General features: G+C 40.4%; 1 protein-coding gene across 1 annotated transcript; it reads left to right on the top strand.

Annotated features, from left to right (window-relative positions):
• The first annotated feature begins 834 nt into the window (after positions 1-834).
• LOC149068386 (uncharacterized) lies at positions 835-18284 on the top strand. The gene is made up of 3 exons (XM_089251617.1): positions 835-930; positions 14693-14779; positions 16730-18284. The coding sequence occupies exons 1-3, from the start codon at positions 916-918 to the stop codon at positions 17780-17782; spliced, it is 1155 nt and encodes a 384-aa protein (XP_089107743.1). The 5' UTR covers positions 835-915; the 3' UTR covers positions 17783-18284.
• Positions 18285-21034: the final 2750 nt, after the last annotated feature.

The raw sequence follows: 21034 nt of genomic DNA, 5'->3' as shown, positions 1-21034 counted from the left end.
CTTCGGATCACATACTCATTTGCCCAGTTGATCACTCATACGACCAATTAGCTGAACAAATCAAGTTAAATTATAAACTTTTAATGAAAATTTTAGTCGAAGTTTGATCAGATTGACCGCGCGAGTAGATTAACTCAACTGAAATTTTTAACAGCGATTAACAACTGATCGATCAACCGAACCGTTCAATCGATTAACCGGACCAATCCTACAAAACAAAAACTAAATTTTCTGACAAATAGAAAATGCATTACCCAAAGGGGTGCGGATGGGAAAAAAAAAGGTTAAAAACCACTGGACTACATTATCCATGAGCTTAATTATCATGCCACTTGATTAATTAACAATCTTATGAAAACAGAAACTCCTTTTCACTAAAGAATGTGATGAAATCGCTCTTACAAAACATGATCTATAATGTTTTTAGGCTACTCGCACCAAACGTAATATAATTACCTTTTTATCCTCACTATTTCTAGCGTCTAATCGGGGACCTAAAACGTCGATATATCAAAGTCAAACCGAATGTCGATATCGGAAAGTATTCGTGTCATCGCACCACGGGTGGATAGTCTTGTCGATTCCCCCCCCAATGGAATGTCTCTCTCACAAAAAAAAAAAGGTAAAATGCTCCAATTTCAGAACGAGATTAACATAATTTGTCGGAATCTCTGCTCGCGTTTTTAATTAACCTACTGGTTAAGAGAGTTGATTTTCTCGATGTAAGGATTCGCTTATACCACCCGCGAAGGTTCCGAAATAGAAAGTTCAACGGGGTTGTTTTTTTGCGTCGACGTATATAAGCGTCCGTGAATGAGTACGAGCTCCACTAATTGCGTTGATGATCCATTTTCGTTGAGAGAGGGAGGACCCCAGATTCTCCTCGTCATCTGTACGCTGCCCGATTCGAAAAGGATGGGTAACTTGAAGGTGAGTGCAATTCGTTTTCTAATGAATGATTTGAAGATTATAACGTTGTTAGTAGGGGAGGGGGGGGGGTGTTATAACGATTTCGGGGCCTCAAGGGCCGAGAACTTTTATGGGCTCTTTCGTGAGCCGCAATTTTGTGGTTTTTTTGAGAGGGTAATTCAGCACCTCTGGAAAGGAATACGGCAATGCAGAAGGGTATAAGAATGCAAACCACACTAAACGAAAATTGATAAAGATCTTAGATTAATGGAAATTCAGAAGCGATGGGAAATTTAAAGTTAATGAAGAAAAAAAAATCGTTCAGATATAATTCCAGAAATTTGAATTTAATGAAAATTCACAGGTGTTCATGGTTAGAGCATGGAAAAGTTTAGGCACTAAAAATGGTCAAAATAGGCAGACAAAAATGCACTAAAAATGCCTCAAATAGGCACACCAAATATATATATCTACTCTATAATATAAAATCACAAACTCGAAAAGAGCCTGTTTCTAAACAACCGAAATTAGTGACGATTTTATGTTACGGAAATGGGTAACGGAAATCTGTTACGCTTTTGTGTTACGGAAGTCGGTTACGATTTTGGGTCAAATATTCATTTAACTGTAGCACATATCGGGACCCATTTGACCCATCGGGACCATGTTATGTGCATGTACCGAAGGGCTCCTACATCCTACAGCAGAGCCCTTAGGCTGGAATTTAGATAGCGAGCCCCCAAATCAGCTTTTCAGGGGCCCCCTCTGTGGTTAATTTATAATGTGAAAAATCAAAAAGTGATAAAAATCGTTGTGACCCCTGTCAGCCCTGCCCTTGTGGGGGGGGGGGGTCATGCCGAGAGGCATGTATATGTATAATATACATACAACAACAGTGCTCCCAACATGCAGGGTCGGGGTACCCGGTGGGGATTGCACCACGTATAAGTTAAAAGTTTTCATTTCCAGGTTCCCTTGATGGATCTCATTGTTTTCTTGCTGCTTTAACGTTGAAAAATTTGCGATAGCGGAAGCAAAAGATATATCCAGTCTGGAGGCCCACATAAAATTTGTGAATTCGGTCACGGGTAGTTGCGTGGGTGGGCCTGAATTTTATTCGTTGGTGAAACGAATAAAAATAAAAAATTTTCATGGCACTCGCACCGGGGGATGACCGACAAGCTTCCAAGTCGGGGTCCCCATGTTTACATGTTTCATTTTGGGGGCCCTGGATGAATCTCATTATTTTCTGTTGTAGAATTTGCAACAGCTTAAGACCGAGATAAATCCAGTCTGGATTCCCCACTAAAAATCTGCGTATTGTGTCCCCGCTACTGGATGTGGGGCCCTGGATTTTATTCGTTGTAAAATTGGTAAAAATGAAAAATTTTCGTGGCCCCTCACAAGGGTGGGGTTGTCCGACAAGCTTCCAGGTCAGGGCTCCATGGAAATGTTGACAGGTTCTAATTCGGTGCCCCTGGATGTATCTCATTGATTTTTGTTGTTTAACATTGTAAGATTTGCAACACATCGGCAGCCAAGGATATATCCAGTGTGGGGGTTCCACTAAAATTCAGCGAATCGAATCTGGGGACCCTCATTGGGAAGTTTTCTGGGGGTACTTGATGAATCTCATTTGTTTTTTGTGTATGTGTTGCTTTATTATTATTTTTATTAAAATTCGCTTCTTCACTAAGCTGGTGCTTTCACAGGTCCCTTTCCATAGCACGCTGATGAAGTGGGACGAAATAAACAAGATATGTTGTGAAGAGAAGTGGGGAGTGGGGGGGGGATGGCCGCCAAAGGCGGAAGGGGGGCAGAGCCCCTCCAATATATAATTATACAAAAATATATAATATTTATGGAAGCTAAGAAAATATATAACTAGAAACTATATGGTATTAAGGGTCCAAAAACTAGCTGAAAAATTGTTGCAGTTAATCACTTCTGCTGTTTTAATTATAGTTTTTAATAACTGCATTATTAAATTGATTTCAAGCCCATAGTTAGTGGACCATCACGATTAGGTTAATTCCAGGTAAGACGCCTTCATATACGAGCGGAACCATCAAGCATTCTGGTCCTCGCCGAAGGGTTGCTGCACGAAATCGTCGCTTCGGAAATGACCGCCAAACAGAGGGGAAAAAAAATCGCGTCGGTAAATCTGGCATAGCAACCTAACAGAATTCCCCGCGCGCTAAAAATGCTTGGCAAAAGCGTATGGAAAATTCAATTTGTGGGAGAAACAAGGAATTTCAAGGAACGGATTTACTATGGGAAATAAACCACGTTTCACGAAATTATGATTAATCACGAAATTATTGGTAAACAACAGGTTGAATTCGTAACAGTTCGTGTGATGACGATCAAGTAATTAATCTTAAACACAAAAGTATATAGCAAAAAAAAAAATTCTTAACTTTTTTTCAGTTTTTTGGTGAAAATAAAATATTCCTATATATCCCTTACCCCGATCCTTAATTTCCGGATAAAAGTGGCATACAAAAATATATATAGTCAATTTAGATTACATTAAGAAAATTTCTTCTGGATATTAAATGATTGTGTGAAGTTAAGGATTTGATAAACTACTGCCTCTAGATATTGGAAATTTAGTAAAAAAATTCTTAAATATTTTAGGAGCATTTATTTTATCAGAATTTTCTTCAGTAAATTACAAATTCTGAATAGCACACACAGGTTCAGTAATGTAAATTGACGAGCTCAATGAGTGAATAAATTTATTTATTAAAAAAATATTCAAACATAATGTACATAACTGATGAAAGCAAGATTTTACAAATATCATTCACAATTTCACATATTTTTCTACACCATGTAATCAATTATTACGCTGCTTTAGAGTACCAGTAAACTTTTGGGAATTACAAAAAAAAATATGCTTAAATAACAGAAATATAGTTTTTCTTGAAACTGCGTGACCCAACAGCAATTAATCTGGAAAAAAAAATATATATATATATATTCAAAAGCAATACTTTAAGAGAGCCAAGATAAAAACTCTTCTGAAAATTGAAAATTACAATTATGGCAAAAAAAAAGTCTACGCGTACATGGTAAATACCCATATTTCGTTATCTTTGACCCTAGTAATAGGTCAATACAGAGGCGCAACAAAATACTTTGTCCCCCGGGCAAGCCAGAATTTTGGTACCCCCTTGCATGTAGAAACAGTTAAAGGGTGAATTCTGCACCCCTTCTGGTCCAGCGCCTGGGGCACCAGACCCCCACCACCCCCCCCCCCCCCCCCCCAGTTGCAGCCATGGGCCAATAATAAGCTAATCTTAAAATACTAATAAATGTATAAAAACATCACCACATTAGGATAGATAATCACCAATAAAATACACACATTGATTCCTTTTAATAAATACATTTGTCTGTAGCTAGTATCCTCCGAACCAAGCTTTCTCTCCTCATCTAAAAAGTAAACAAATAAGCAATGACGAGTAAAAATGAAACACAAACTTTTCTTAAAAATATAAAGACACTGAGGCTCTATAACATTATTAGATTGACAGAAATGTCGGCTTTCGCTTCCTCTCACAATCTACCTGCCTTTTCATGGAATTACATTTTATTTGTATGTATTTTTTGATGACCTTCATCTTAACATCACAGCAATTTGGCAACAAGTGCTCCTCAGTTGCCTTCAATAATTTGGCAACAAATTCTTCAGTTATTTGAGCTTGGCCATTGAGTATTTTCGAATAATTTACTTTAATATTCTTTTCAACTTCTATGCAGGTTAAAAAAATTTTTGCTGATGGTTTGGTAAGGCCTCCTATATCTGCATATTCTAGAAGAAGCTTGTCATTGTCAGCAATGTGTTGTTCACCTGGAGCTTCTTTTACCGCTGTCTGGCAAATGGGGCATATGGTGTATTTGGTCAGAACACTTCTAATTGCTGCACCTGCTACATATAAAACATTATTTCTTTCACTCGATGACAGTCGAGGAATCGTGGGCTCACCTGTAGGATGGAGAAAACCATGTGGTACTACTTTCAGTGGAGAAGTATTGCTTATTCGTGAAGTTGAAGGCATGCTGCTTGCCCTTTTTTTATAGTCGGCATAGGAAATTAAGCTTTTATCACTATCCGTGAGGTAATTAGTTTGCTCCTTATCTGATATAAACTGAGATATGCAGATACACTTTATTACCCGCTTCACCTGTAGAGCTGTAGGTTTTTGCCCTGCTTTCCTCCTGACTTGCGAAAATACATTTTCTAGTGCATCTGTGCTGACTCGCCCAGGGAGAAAGAAATCGTAGCCCCGCAGGAAGGATGCCTCTGGCAGATGAATGACGGACTGTGTGGACATTATTAAGCCAGTATTTAATGGCTTCCAGCCCTGACCAAACACAGTGCTCTGGATAATGTTAATAAAGGTTTTCAAAAAAGAAATTTTGACCACATGGTTCCTAGTAGTTATGCAGCACTTCCTGTTTCTCGCTGACATTAACTCGAACCACTGGCTAACAAGACGTAACCACCAAGCTGTGGTTAAAGCTTCTACTGGCAATTTCTGCAGTGTTACTGCCTGTTCCAGGGCAGCAGCAGTTCTAACTGACATTAACTGCACTGCCAGAGCAACATTCATAGTGGTGAAGTGGCTGGGAAAGAGGTGATCATAGCTTAAATGATGTAAGGATCTGAGGCATGTCATCATATCCACTTCTGCTCGCCAAAGCTCTTTGATGTAGCCACCAGAGACTATATGAGTAGGGAGGCCTTCAGATTGTGCAACAAACTCTGGTAAGTGAATGCAGTGCCTCAGAGTTGCACTCCTTATATTTTTTATCAAATGAGGAACATCTGCTATTACAAAAACATCTTCATTCCTCCAGCTGAAAGAATTAACCCGATTATTCCTCGATACCTGCACAGACAACGATTTCCAAAGTGAAATACTGCACGATGCCATGTCAGAGGCAATTTCTCTAACCGTCAAGCCAATGGATTCAGCTGCTGAAAAAATGCTCATCACACGCCCCTTCAGCTCCTCTCCTTTGATTGATGGCCCAGTTACTTCATGGGCCACTACCTGTTTCCATGGCATCTGCAGGCCCGTCAAAACAAAAACAAGTGAGTGAGTGCCACCTCCAGGTGAACCAATAGTGGTTTGGCCGACAAAAACTTTTTTATATGGATCAAAGTCAGGTGAGCCCGATATGTCCATCTCGTCCAATAAAAGAACACAGTCTTTTTGAGCTGGAGTCATACTGCTTGTTTTAATTTGCAGTAATTCAAAAACATCATGCAAAACTCCATGTTCAACCTGAATGCTTGCAACTTTGCGATTAATGGTGCTGTATGAGGGAGCAGGATACCCAGTTGACCTCAAGTAATTGTAGCCATGCTTGCCTAAAGCAAAACGTAATTTTAAGCCCCGAACAATCTCTGCACTAGACCACTGGGAAATGGACTTACGGTTTTGCCCCAAGACACTAACTTGCTCTGATGACAAGAATGTTCCCACTTTGTTGTTTATGCACTCCAGATTTTGCCTTAATTTTTCATTTTCCTCTTGCAACTGCCTAATCTGAGCTTGAAGGTCTTCTGGGTTTTTTGAGGTTGACGGTGCTACCTCCTTAATAGGTTCCCTAGTAATGCTTTCAAAATGCTGTAAAAGAAAGAAAACATTATTCTAGAAAAGTGAAATTAATAGACCCGATAAATAGTTTAATAGGGCTGAAGTTGTTTTATAAAATGTTTGTGTTTCTGAAATTAAATAAATGGTGTGAAGGTTTGCATTCATATTTCATTCGCCACAGCCATTTGTGCAAGAGAATGCAATTCTTTAATAACTGTATCCCGATTATATTTAGTATTATACAAATTAGCAGCACCGAAAAAGTAAGAACTGTTAATTTTTGGCCATAAACCTTACTGAATGAAACAGTTAACTAGTGTATTTTCTGGCTTTATAATGACAATTGAGAAAATAAGGTTATTTGAGAATATCACATACATAATCATCACTCAGAACTTTTGGAAGGCCTATATTCTTCTTCCGTTGAGGAGTAAGAAGTTTCGGTGGGTTAGGAACCTGGAACAAGGTTGGCACAGCAGTTTGCTTTAACTTCTTGCAGCCATCTTGCCTTTTCAACTCATACTGGTTTTCTTCAAAATGTACCTAATTTAAAAAGGGGCAATAACGAAAAATTACCACACAGCTTTTTTCATACCTTAATTCAAAGTAATGTCAGGTAAGTGCATATTGCATCACACATAAGAATGATAAAACAGCATAACATACATATTTTTAAGTGATTAATATGGTACAAATATTAACGTCCAAAACAGTCAAAATTCCTTTTAAGGGATACACATCTGTTTTTCAAAGATGAAAAATTCTTCCCCAATTTCTCAGAATAGGAATTAAAATCTTCATTAACCATCATAATTAATCTCTAAATACTGGATACTCATGGAATTCTTAATACCTATCCTTAAAGTATTTTCTTCAATTACAGTAATGGGGATGTCTGAATCTGCTCTAAAATAACGCATCTGAATTTCCAGTAAACATAGTAAATAGCCTATTGATATCCTAACAGGATCTAAGAAGAAACCTAATCTAAAAGGATGCAAGCACCTTTACTTTATCACTAACAAACGTTGCATAGATTTGGACCTCCCGCAGTCTTCCGTACTCTGCCACGAAGCTGGGCTAGAAGAGATCTCATCAAAAGGATAAGTCCAGTGGCAAATTTCTGGTGCTCATTCACTAACAAAACAGTGTAGATTTGAACCTTCCGCTTACGAAATTGCCTAGATGTGTATTGAGTGAGCTGTGTAATATAGAGCTTTTCTATGAATTTGTGAAAAAGAGCTTGAGATGGACGATCTGACTGAAATCTGTAATCCCTATAAAACACTCCCTACTAATCCCTGCCATTCACAATACTTGCTCATGAGTCTTTTTCTTCATTTAGTTAAAGGAAAAAACAGTTACTTGTAGCAGGACTTGACAAATCCCACCAGGGCGCCATGGCGATGAAATGCCATTACAAATTTTATAAAGTAAATCATGTGATAAGTAAATTTGAGTCTTTTAATTTCAAGGCAGCATGTGTCTCTTAAAGTAGGAAAAAGATATAGAAAGTTGAAAAAAAAAAAAAAAAAAAACATTATTCATTACCATTTTATTTGAGATTAAGATCACCCTTGACTCCTAAGAAGTTTGACTGGCATTAATTTTTTTCCCTCTTGATTTGTCAAACCCTGACTTACATTTTTTTTGTTTGTTTACATTTTATATTTCGTATATCATTGAATCTATTGTGTACTTTTGTTTTACACATTAACAGTTTATTATTACTTCCATAATTTTTTTCATGCATGGTTATTTGTTTCTTGTTCAACGAAATTATCCTTTAATTAATCAAATTAGCAGTACATCTAAATGGTATGAACAGAGTTTTTGGAACATAACCAAGGTTGTGTGATGATAAAGGAAAAATATCAATGGGGATGTATTCCACATACTAGAAAGATAGGATGCAACAGTTCATATCTTTATCTTTAGTATATATTATCAGTGTGCTTAAAATCTGGTCAATGAACTTAAAACCATTTTCATGAAATGGGGAAAATTCCACAGATGAATAATTATAATAATACCACTTAAAACAATGGAGGCAGCACAAAATTTATATTGATGTGCAGTGTTTTGTGTGATTTGTTGTGAATTTGTGTATTGTGATAACGGACATCAGAAATAAGTGAATGAAAAAAAAAACTGATTTTCAAAAAGGTTTTTCTTGCTATCATTATAACGTGTTTCGCAATTGCATATCTATGCAATGAGATATGGTGGTGACAGTTGACGAAACTTCGTCTACGGAAAATTATGCACACATTGTTGAGCTTAATACTCATTTAAAAAAGTAATTGTTACGCATCTTTTGTATCACACTTACCAGAAAATCTGTTCATGCTAATGTCAATGTAAAAAAATATTAACATTTATAATGCGTTTTGACGGTTATAATGTCAATTTCTATTTTTTTATCTTTCTCACAGTAATTGCTAATTTGCCTCAAATATTACTCTCAGAACATGTTAAATAGATAACAGACTGCAAAATAAATTCAATTGAATTTTTACCTCATCAGTTTTTTAATCTATGGCTTTTTTTAATTTGCTGAGCATCCAGTGTTAGAAGCGGCAGGCTTTTCAAAGCATTAAAGGGATAAATAAAAGTAAGATAGCAATATAAAAAAACAATATGTTATTGAACATTGAAGTTATTTTCATGTGTCTGTATGGTGTTGGGTCTGAGAAAAAAATGTCAGCATTTCTGCTTCACAATACTTAAATGCATTTTTCTCAAATTGGTTACTGGCGAATGATTTGACATTGTTATGCAATTTTTTACACTTACTAAGCTATTATAGGGATATAGATAGAATTTTTGAGATTCATTGAAAATTTTAAAAATGTTTAAATTTAAGAAAAATTATAAAAATGTCTAAAATTTAAGAAAAATTATAAAAATGTCTAAAATTTAAGAAAAATTATAAAAATGTCTAAAATTTAAGAAAAATTATAAAAATGTCTAAAATTTAAAAAAAATAGAAATTTTAAATTCCGAATCAAATTCAAATTTAATGGGATTAAAATTAATTTATTGTTTATTAAATTATTTATTTGATTTTCAGTGAAGATACAATTTTAGCTAATTACTCCCAATCTGCAAGCGATAAGTCGCCAAACCAGCAGAGCTCACTACAGCAAGCAAGGATGATTGAAGAACCGATTTCCAACTGATTTGAAATCACCTTGTTCTCTTAGTTGAAAATGCCAAAATTAAAACATTTCTATTTTCCACAGAAATATCACATGAAATTTTGCCTCAAAACATAACAAAATAAATTAAAATTCATTATAACAGTAATTCGTCGTAGTAGCGATAAATCGCCAAACTAAGAGCCGAGAAAGTGAGCATTCCACGATAAATTCGTAAATAATTTGAATTTAAATTAGTTCTCTTGGTCAAAATTATGTACCTATGCATCTTTTCTCTTAAATCAAACGGAACAAAAAACCAGGAAAATGATTGAAAATCACCATAACTTTTATATCTAAACACAACACGTGAGCAATGGCGCCAAATATCGTCTGCTACCTCCAAACGATTTATTTTTTCATATAGTTCTCATTTAAAATCATTATCACAAATACGATTTTCAAAAAATAAAATTCACACAGAATAATTACATTTAACTCACTTCACACAGGCGAGCTCCGTTTCCTGGTATGAAATTGTCTCTCCTGGAGTTCACGATCCACTTCTCGCGTCGTTCTTTTTCCGCCGGAAATCTAAACATTGTATAAAACCTTTTTTGTCGGAATTGGAACACTTTGGAGCCGAACAACAAGGCATTTCTGAAGTTATTTCACGAAAAAAATCGATAAAAACAACTAAAAACGCAATAAATTTAACTAATATATAGGAGCGTTGAAAGGACCCTACAATGCGATGATAGTAAGCAGTGCTACAAAAAGGACCAGAATGCCGCATGCGCCAGCCTGTGTATTAAGGAGTTCTAATTCCAGGGGCTCCCACAATCACCAGACGCGGAGGCCGTAGAGAAAATGATCCGTGTAGGTTCTTTCGAGTTGTATTATTTGGAACGTAATCATTATTTTTTATAGTTGAAACAGCTACTTTGTTCTTTTTTTACCACATATGAGGGACTCCTTCAAGCGCGGGACCCTGTGTGGCCACATCTGTCTCACACCCCTAATGAGCCACTCTGGTCAATTTAACCGAATGCTAAATAAGTACGTAAAATAAATGGTAAACAAATAAATATGTAAGTTTAATAAGTATAAAAGTTACACAGTTAAATAAATACGTAACATTCATGGTTGTTTGCAGTGCGTTTATGGTGGGGAAAAATAAAATCAAAATAATCATTTTGATTATTGGGCCCCAGAGCCCTGTCTGTGCCTATCCCGCTTTGCGTGAGCCATGACATCAACTGATAACCTATTGGGGCAGCGTCAGCTATGCGTGTACCATTAACACCACCTATATCACAAGGGCTCTGCACGAAGCTTGTGACGTCAATGAAGAAGGCTATTTCTCCTATTGCCATTGGATATACTGCAAAAAAAGGTGAAGATATCGCATGCTCGGCCTGCTATATCCAATGGTAATAGGTGAAATGGCCCTCTTCCGCGACGTCACGAGCTTCGTGCGGAGGCTTTGTTCTATAGGTGATGCTGGTACAATACAGTCCAATGCCTGAGCGAGACGTATAATGTGAAGAGAAAACAAATTTCCAATATTTTCCTCTGCTTTTCTAACGTGGGCTGCGTTAGTCTCAAACAAAATCATTCACGTCTATACCTTCCGGTCAAAGCACAGTTAAGGCATGGCAACATCAAGTACCCTATCTGTCAGATCACTAATTCATGTTCATGTGTGGCTGGGGGGGGACATGGACCCCACAAGGGTGGGACTAAAGCCCAGGGGCCAGAGCAATTACTATCATTTTTTGTTTATTTTTCATGCTATAAATTCACTATATAAATTGAGATGAATACATGGTAATTAATTATGGAAGAGCAACAGTCTTCTCAACATTTTTCGAGTCGCGAGTCCTATGTCCATCATCAAACGAAGAGCACCCTTACAACAACTTTGGCATACGTATGCCTGAAATCTGCGTAATTGTAATCCTTGAACGCAATTTTTACAGGGTTTTTAATTTGAAACACTGATCAAATGCTCGCGATAACGAAATCGGCCATGAGCATTAAGCGATCTTAGTGCTTCGATGAGCATCATGGTGCTCACGGGCAACAGGTTGGAGATGGCTGTGATAGAATCATAATTATGAGTTATTATGATATTACTATATTACTATTATGAATTATTAAAAACTATATTATCGCATAGCTTATGAGTTATGAAAATAACCTCAATTCTATATTTACGTCAAAATAACGAATAAAAATTCAAGTAAGTTTCATCGAAACGACATGCGGTACATTTTATCCGGGGTGGCATTTTATAAAAATCTAAAAAAACGGGACATTTTGTAAAGTAACGCTGCCATCTGGGAAAACGCTCTCTAAACGGGACATCTCGGCGAGTATTAATTAGTAAGAGCTATCACAAAGAAAATTCCGTACGAAACGGGAAAATGCTCTCAGTGGGAACTTTATAAGCGTGATCTAATTTTTTTTATTCCGTCCAAAATAATACGAATTCTCTTACGGAACTACCGAGGAGTTCTCTTGTGAGCTAGCTCCCAATATAACGTCCGTTTCCCGCGGAGCGAAAAGGGATCGTTGTAACGAACGTCAAAAATGTGCTTTCGAAATCAATGTAGTACTGTTTAACACTATGTGATTTTGCAAATCAAGAAAATTCGGAGTTATTGAAAGAAATGATTTCATAATTGATGATTGATCTTCAATAATTTTGGTGAAGAAAGACGCCCCGTCATAGGCGTACGGAGAATTTTCTCTCGGGGGGGGGGGGGGGGGGTTCAGATTTTTTTTCCTGCTGAGGGTGGGGTTTATGTTTTTCCTGAAAAATAACTCTATAATCTTGGCTCGGGGGGGGGGAGGATTAGAACCCCAACCCCCCCTTTGCGTACGCCAATGACCCCCCTTAAGAAGCGAAATATTCGTATTTTTCGAAATTTCCCGGTGGAAAATAGATACTCGTAGAGTCTCGTTTATCCGACACAAACGGGCCGGAAGAACGTCAAATGAGCGGAAATGTCGGACAATAGGGAGATGCTAAGAAAAAATCCTATTAAACGTCAAACTATGTTATAATTTTACACATTACGAACCTAATAATCATGTTTTACAATAAAACAACAGAAAAAATTAACTCTAAAAAGTTAAGGGGCCGTTCAAGTATTACGTCAGCATCGATGGGGGGGGGGGTGGGTTCCCGATTTGCTCACTTTTGATGACAAGAGGGGAGGGGTTTGGATAATGCTTACGTCATAAACCACCCCTTTATGAAGATATGAAATATTTTTAATGGCATCTCACTCGATGCGCCAAAAATGAGAAAAACCTTTCGATAGTTATCGGGCACCTGAACACTAACATTCTCCCAATTGATAAGTCCCGATACTACAGAGCCGATACTACTTCTAGTGATCTTCAAATGTTTCACGTATCCTTTAAGTGCTCTGGAACTGTGCCACACGTTACTCAAGTGATCCGTGATTATGCCACGGATCACTTAAGTAATCTGGGAATGTTCCGCGGGTAACTTGAGTGATATAGAACCGTACTAGGTGGCCACTTAAGTGCTCTAAAACTGTTCCACATGTCACTCAAGGGATCTCTAAATGAGCCACGGATCGTTTAAATGTTCTGAAACTGTGTCGCGGGTTTTTAAAGTGATCTTTGAGGCCTACTTCAGTGATCTGAAAATGTGCCACGAACCACTTAAATGCTCTGGAATTGTGCCACGGGTCATTTAAGCGATTTGTAAATGTGCCGCTAAGTTAATTTTTACAAAATTAGGTTTGGTGGGGGGTGGGGGGGGGAGCAAGCCACATCAGATTAACCTTCAGGGCCACATTTTGTCTGCGGGTCGAGGGTTTACCATACATGGCTTAAAAGCTGGGTCGCAATGAATTTCTTAGAGAAATTTTGAGTTCTTACCCTTCAAATAGTACTGAAATTTTCTTCTCGGAATTTTAATTTTTTTTAAATATTTTTTTTTTCATCTGGAGGGGGGAGGTGCACGAGCCCCCTCTTCCCCCCTCCCGCGTACGTTTCTGATCCCAACAACATGTGTGAGGAGGTAGGGAGCAGTGCTGACGAAATTTTGCTGACAAGGAGGGGGAGGGGGGGGGGGTCAGAGTTTTGCTTACTTTTGCTGACGAGGGGGGGGGGGTCGAAAATGGCTAAAAATTTGCTGATGTAATAATCGAACGACCCCTCAGTCCTGTGGTGATTTAAATAAACTTTTGGTCGTAGTCTGCTTACCTGACGAGTGCCGTTTCTTCGCTGCCAAGTCTCGTCATCTCCGCAGCATCCTTATGTCTTCGAGGCTTGAAAAAGTCTCTCCCAGAAAATGGAAGACAGATGGCCGCGCGAGCACGAAACAAGCGCAACTTCACAACGTACACGTTATGTACGTTACGACCACACACACACACACACACACACACACACATTCCGGAATGTGCCGATTCGTTAGAATGTGTACGAGGTGCATGTACGGTTAGTGGGTAGCGGTAGTAGTACCATCATTATACCGATTCCTGCAGCTTCTTCGAGTTGCAGTTTCTAGTGAAATCCTGAAAGGCTGGGCAATTGGTGCTTGATCTTGAAATTCGTTGTCACCGCAACTGACAACAGCGACAATTTCTTCATCAGTTATTTCATACTGATCATCATCCTTCATCCAACTTTCGATTTCTTTCTTGCAACTTGCAGTTCTGCTTGCCGATTGATGTCTTTTTTTTTTTTTACGGTGGAACGTCGGATAATACGGAAGGTCGGATAAACGAGACTCTATCGTTTTTTGTCACATCTCCCCCTTCGGAAATTTTTTACTCTCATCCCCCCCCCCCAATCTAACTCATATAATCCTATGTTATACCCGTAGCTTCTACCGCCTCCCCGGAACGTTACATTGCCTCCCCCCAGGGGGCGTTAACGCCCACGTTGGGAATCACTGCTCAAATACATTTTCTACATTGAAAATAGAGAAAATGAATAATTTAGTGACATTTTTTTTATTTCCGTGATTTTTTTTCACAGGCAGCTATTGTGTGCCTGATACTGAGCATTTGGTTGGAAGATCGATTCGTCGCCGTTAATGCTACCAAGGGTTACTATCACCCGAAGGTAAGAAACTCTCATTACTACTTTATCTACTCCAGCGGTTCTCAACTGTGTGGGCCTCCCCGGCAGTACCGTCTTAAGGCATGGGCCCACCCGGGCACGGCCCGGAGGCCTCAAGCGAAAAGGGGCCTCAAAAATGAGATCTGGTTGAAATTTTCGAGAATTTGTTTGGTAGGGCCTCTGAAGAATCAATTGTCCCGGGGGCCCATGATACTCTTAAGACGGCCCTGCTCCCCGGGGCTCCGCGGCGACTCGAGGAAAAATAAAATTATTCAGTAAATTTTGTAGATAAATAAGCAAAAGAGGCCTGCAAGGGGTTCCGCCATAAAAATTATATACAAAGAAGGGCTCTTCGAGTCAAAAGGGCTCCGCCATAGAAATTATATACTGAAAAGGGCTCCACGATTTAAAAAAGGTTGAGAACCGACGATCTACTCTATAATAATCACAAACTCGAAAAGGGCCTGCTTCTATGCAACGGAAATCGGTAACTATTTTGGGTGAAGTTTTCATTTAACCGTTTTCGTTTACCCATGGGGGGACCAAGTTATGTATGTATGTATACCGAGTATGTACCGAGAGTCACGGCCCCCACATCCTGCACCAAGGCCCCTAGGCTGGGATAGTTGGTGGACCCCAAACCGGCTTTTTCACAGCTTCCCCCCCCCCCATGGTTAATTTACAGTGTGAAAAATCTAAAAGAGATAAGAATCGTTCCGGCCCCTGTCGGCCTTGCCCTTGTGGGGCCATGCCGAAATATGTATGATATACATGTATCACCAGTGCTCATACACAGGGTAAACCGCTGTGGTGGTTGAGTGGTCATAGCGACGGACTCGCGCCACGACGTCCCGGGTTTTGAACCCCACCGTCGCCACAGTGGTGGTCGACTGAAATTGGTTTTCTGTGGTTTCCAACTTCGAGGCGCAAATGCGAGCCGATCTCCCCGTTAAAAAGTCTCGCCACAGAGAGCAATAGGCCTACAAACAGTACAAATATTGCCATTACACTTCACTTCTGAACGATGGCAGAACTGAAAAATCATACACAACACTAGATACGCACTCAGACTGTTATATATACTTACATTTCCGGCACAATTCGCTAGGTAGTAAATTGCCCATGGCGATAGACCTGAGTTGTGATCGGTTAAAAAAAAATATACAGGGTAAGGATACCCAGGGTGGGGCATTGCTTCATGGGGAAGTTAAAAGATTTATTTCCAGAGGGCCCCCTTGATGGATCTTATTGTTTTCTTGCTGCTTTAACATCGAACAATTTATAATAGCGGAAGCCCAAGATATATCAGGTCTGGCCTCCTAAAAATCTGCGAATAGGGTTCCAGGTAATTGGTTGGGGCTCCCGGAATATATTCGTTGATAAAATGAATACAAGTGAAAATTTTTAGCGGCCCTCACGGGGGGATGTCCGACGCTGTAAAATTTGCAACAGTGGAAGCCCTAGATAAATAGATAAATCCAGCCACTGAGGACAGAAGGGTTGGATCTCCAAAGGCGGCAGGAGGATGGAGGGGGACAGAGCCTCCCCTATTAAACCATAAAAACTATAGGCAAGTATTTTTTAATTAGCATTTAGCCGGGGACCCCTCGGTCAAACACGGGGGAATTAAGGACCCCTCTTAAAAATGTGCGTGAGGCAATAATCTGTCGCTATTTTCTTACTATTTCTTCTTTGTTTAAACACTTTTTAAACACTTCCCAAGGACCTATTGAAGATTTCCATCAAGATCTCATTTTCATATGCCACCCCCCCCCGGGTCGGTCCATACGTTAAGGCACTGATTGTGTGCACCAGGTAAACCTGTGCGTTAAGATAGCTCTGAACTGCAAGTAAAAAAAACAATATCCAGATTGTACATTGCATCGGTTGACACAATGGGGAATGTTTCAGTAATTTCGATTGAAACCATCTCAATTCAATTTTTCATTTCAGGAATACAAGAAGCCCCACGGCTTCCACTATAACACAGACGATGGCTATGGCAACACAGCCCATCGCTCGGAATACTCAAACCCATACGATGGATCAGTGAAGGGCTCATATGGCTACTGGAATGCCGACGGCATATATCGCACCGTGTATTACGTCGCTGATGGAGGTGGATTCAAGGCTAACATCAAAACGAACGAGCCCGGGACGGACAACCAAAACCCGGCCGACGTTACTGTTACGGCGCTGAAGCCGCCACCCCCATCTCCTCCGAAATATTACCCACCGAAATATCCCCCGCAACCACCCAAGTCACCTTACAGCTATCCACCGTCCCCACCGTCTTATCCCCCGCACAGTTATCCATACCCACCGCAGAAATCATCTTACATGTACACGTATCCTCCGAAATACCCACCACCACATTACCCGGCACCGAGTTACCCACCACCTCCTAAATACGACTACCCACAGCCATACCCTCTACCAAAGTACAGCTATCCTCAGCCGTACCCTCCACCGAAATACAGCTATCCGCAACCATACCCACCTCCGAAACACAGCTATCCTCAACCGTACCCTCCGCCGAAACACTACTATCCGCAACCATACCCTCCTCCAAAATACGACTATCCTAAGCCGTATTCTCCCCCAAGCTATAGCTATCCACCCCCTGCTCCGAAATACCCTGATCCGAAACCTTATCCACCGCCACCGCCTCCACCGAAGAAATATCCAGTGCATCCGCCACCATCCGCTCCACAGACCAGGCATCCGCATCCGGCGATGCCCAGCCATCCACCAGTCCCGACTACGCCATCACCAACTGTCCCGCCAGCCGAACAGCAAGAGGTGGCCGAGAAAGAGCAGGAGGCTGGTAATGGCATGGACAGGCCGATGTCCGAACCACAGAGTCAAGAACCTCCTCAGATGATGAGGTTCGGCCAACGACTCCGAAGACCCAAGCTAAGGATGACGCAACCGCCACCAGAAATCCTCGATAGGATTGAAACGTTCGAAGACATACCAGGAGACATATTCGAGTTTGACGTTTGATCCCAGCTCGTTTACATACTTTGGCGATGGACTTCCCAGAGATTGGCTGGATCATGCTCAGTCTCGAAGACATTGAACACAATTGATACGAGTATCAAGGGCACGGGTGGATACATGTGCAATCAATTAAGCCTGGTGAATGTTACAGGCACCCTTCGAACATTCTTAGGCTCAGTAGGACACGTGTCCACAGCTGACTGATCGATATTGTAACCATATCCGCATGTGCGAATATGCTCGAAAGCAGAGAGAAATCATGCCGTTATATGTACATATTTATCACTCATACATACAAAGGTGTATTTACGTCTCATATGGCTATGTATATATACAGTGTAATCGCACATATTAGCTGCTATATAGGTGCACAGCTATATTTTGTGTATGCGGTATGAATATATATTATTTATGTGGAATAGGAATGGTATATATATATATTATACATGTGTGTCTGTGATATAACTATTCGTATATGGTCTATAATAAAATATATTTGCATGATAAACATGTTCAGCAGTCGGATTCATTCAACATTCATTATTTTTTTCAGCCCTCCTCCATCTTTTCCCACTATTTATAGTCGGTCTATCCGAGGTGGAGCTATATAATAAGGGGGTACTCCCGTGATACGCCGGAGTAGGTATCAGCTGACGTCAATGCTCTGCCAGAACCGAACCGCCCGCTTTGATATCTTGTGAATTACGATAGTTTGCAATCGCTGTACTGCGCATTTCCCAGTGACGTTGAAACCGGGGGGGGGGGGGTGCTGTGGGTGCACGAGCACCCAGGTAATTCATGGCATGGTCTGAGCACCCACTGATTGGGGGGGGGTGCTTTGATTCAGAAATCAAAATTTCTTACGTAAGGGTCAACACGAGCACCAAACACTTCCGACGTCCCTGCCCATTTTCTAATGAATTGTTTATAAGATTATTTTTTCAGTTCCTGTCATTAGTATCTGTACATATTCATTGGTTTGCCACTTCTTCGATCCACAGATATTTTAGTTTTTTTTTTTCTCTTTGTTATTATTTCTCCATTTTCTACAGGTTTGCTTGTGGGATCAGGGTGCAAAAAAAAAGATTTGCGGCCTTCTGAAACGGGGATTCCCGATCCCTCAGTGCAAATGAACAACACCCGCAGGGTTTACATTGCACCTTAAATTTGATGCACGCAGGGTTTACACTGGCACCCGAGAATGAATATCAAACTACTATTTACGTACTACACTGGTGTAAGAAATTAAGAGAATTTGCAGGCCTGGTCGATTATCTCTAGAACTACTGTACCGATTTTAATGAAATTTGATATGTGCATACATTGATACAATACAAAACAAATAACCATTCAACAATAGTAATACACACGCATGATCGTGCGTAATACTCGTTGGAGTCGGAAGGTATGAAACAGCGGTTGCAGAATGACCAAAAAGTGGGTTAATAGATGGGTTAATAGGAGGTATGGTCCCCTCTTACAGATATACAAAGGTCTCGCAGCGTGATTTCATACTTGAAGTAAGGCAGTTTATCATTTCCTGTGGCAATTGGTCCCACTCGTTCAGCAACGCTGTTTTCATTCCCTGGATGGTTCCCGGAGGGGGGTTGCGAGTTGCAATTGCCCGTCCCAGACATGCTCTATAGCAGCGTTTCTCAACAGCCGGGCCGCGGCTCGGTACTGGGCCGTGACATCATTCATACCGGGCCGCGACTGATCTGCCGTTTCCTTTTTTCCCCCCCATCCATGTTCCGTTGATCATGTGTTTGACCGGGCCTTCCACTTACAAAAATGAATGAAACCGGGCCGCGGGCTTCCAAAGGTTGAGAACCACTGCCCTATAGGGTTAAGGTCTGGAGATCTGACTGGCCAATCCATCCGGCGAATATCCTAACTCTCTAGAAAATCGTCGAGCAGAAGAGCTCTATGTGGCCTCGCGTACTCTCGGCCAACTGCACCCCTGAAAAGGCGAACATAGGGCTCCAAGATATCATCCCTATACCTCACACCAGTCACAGTGCCTCTTTCAAAGACATGGAGAGGTGTGCGGCCATCTAACATGATGCCTGCCCAGACCATTAAACCTCATCCGCCATAATAGTCGATTTCACGGACATTGGAGGGTAGGTAGCGGGTCCCTGGTTCTCTCCATATGAACGTACGGCGAGAATCGGTGCTTAGGCTGAACCGGGACTCATCAGTGAAGAGAACGGTCGTCCATTGATCCATACTCCAATCTCTATGCACCATGATAAACGGATTCTCCTGTCCGTAGAAGTGAGCGGGACGCAAACAGCAAGTCTTCTTGCAAACAACCCTCTCTCATGAAGTCTTCTTGCAAACAACCCTCTCTCATGAAGTCTTCTTGCAAACAACCCTCTCTCATGAAGTCTTTTGGAAACAGTCATCCTTGATACACCGGTTCCTGTGGCTGCATACAAGTCGTGGCTCTTGGACGACCTTGCCCAGGCTTTCTCTCGATGGATCGGGTATCCTGGAACTGTTTCCATAAGTTACACACGACGCTGGGCATTAAATTGAACTCTCTCCACAATTGGCCACCTCATTTCATCATCTAAACTCATCTAAACGTTGGTGGTTACTCATTTTTACTGTTACAATTTGAAATTAACCGATTACTGCAAAATAACACCAAGAAATTCGCCGAGGTGTGCTAGCGAACGAAATGCGTCTTAACTTACGCGCGCTTATAAAGCCTGTTTCTCTACTGGCTCCGCCTACACACACGTGTACGCTTACGTATTTGACGTACAAGATTTGCATTTTTGTCAAGACGCAGTGGTTTTACATTCAGTTCAGTTCTTTTCATGAAATTCGATAAAATATGCAAATTCTCTTAATTTATTTCACCAGTGTATTTCATGATATGAAAAAAAAGAACATTCGACAATAAATTTGGACGATATTGTTCCCAGACACTTAAAGGTTGGGGAAGGGCTGTCGCGGGGCTACAGAACCGATTATCCACCCGTGGTCGGAACAAGATATTCTTTCAGCCAGGCAAGCCTGCCTCGTGTAATTTTCAACAATTTTAAAAGAAGAATTCGGTGCTGGTCCAACGCCCAGGCACTAGATCTATCTGCATCCTTCTCTTGGCTTGGGTGGGGGAACCTTCTGTGAAAACCCGAGGAAAAACCCAGAGGACTTGACGTCCAAATTTTAGAGGTGTTGGGTGGAATTTTTAGCTATTTGCTTTGTTAATGTTAAGTCAAACGACAAATCAAAATGTAATCA

Source organism: Pholcus phalangioides, unplaced genomic scaffold (assembly GCF_987345545.1).
Source record: "Pholcus phalangioides strain wild (caught in Gottingen) unplaced genomic scaffold, Ppha-v1.0 ptg000027l_1, whole genome shotgun sequence".
Lineage (NCBI taxonomy): Eukaryota > Metazoa > Arthropoda > Arachnida > Araneae > Pholcidae > Pholcus > Pholcus phalangioides.
Note: the sequence above shows the minus strand (reverse complement) of the source record. Positions and strands in the feature narration are given on the sequence as shown.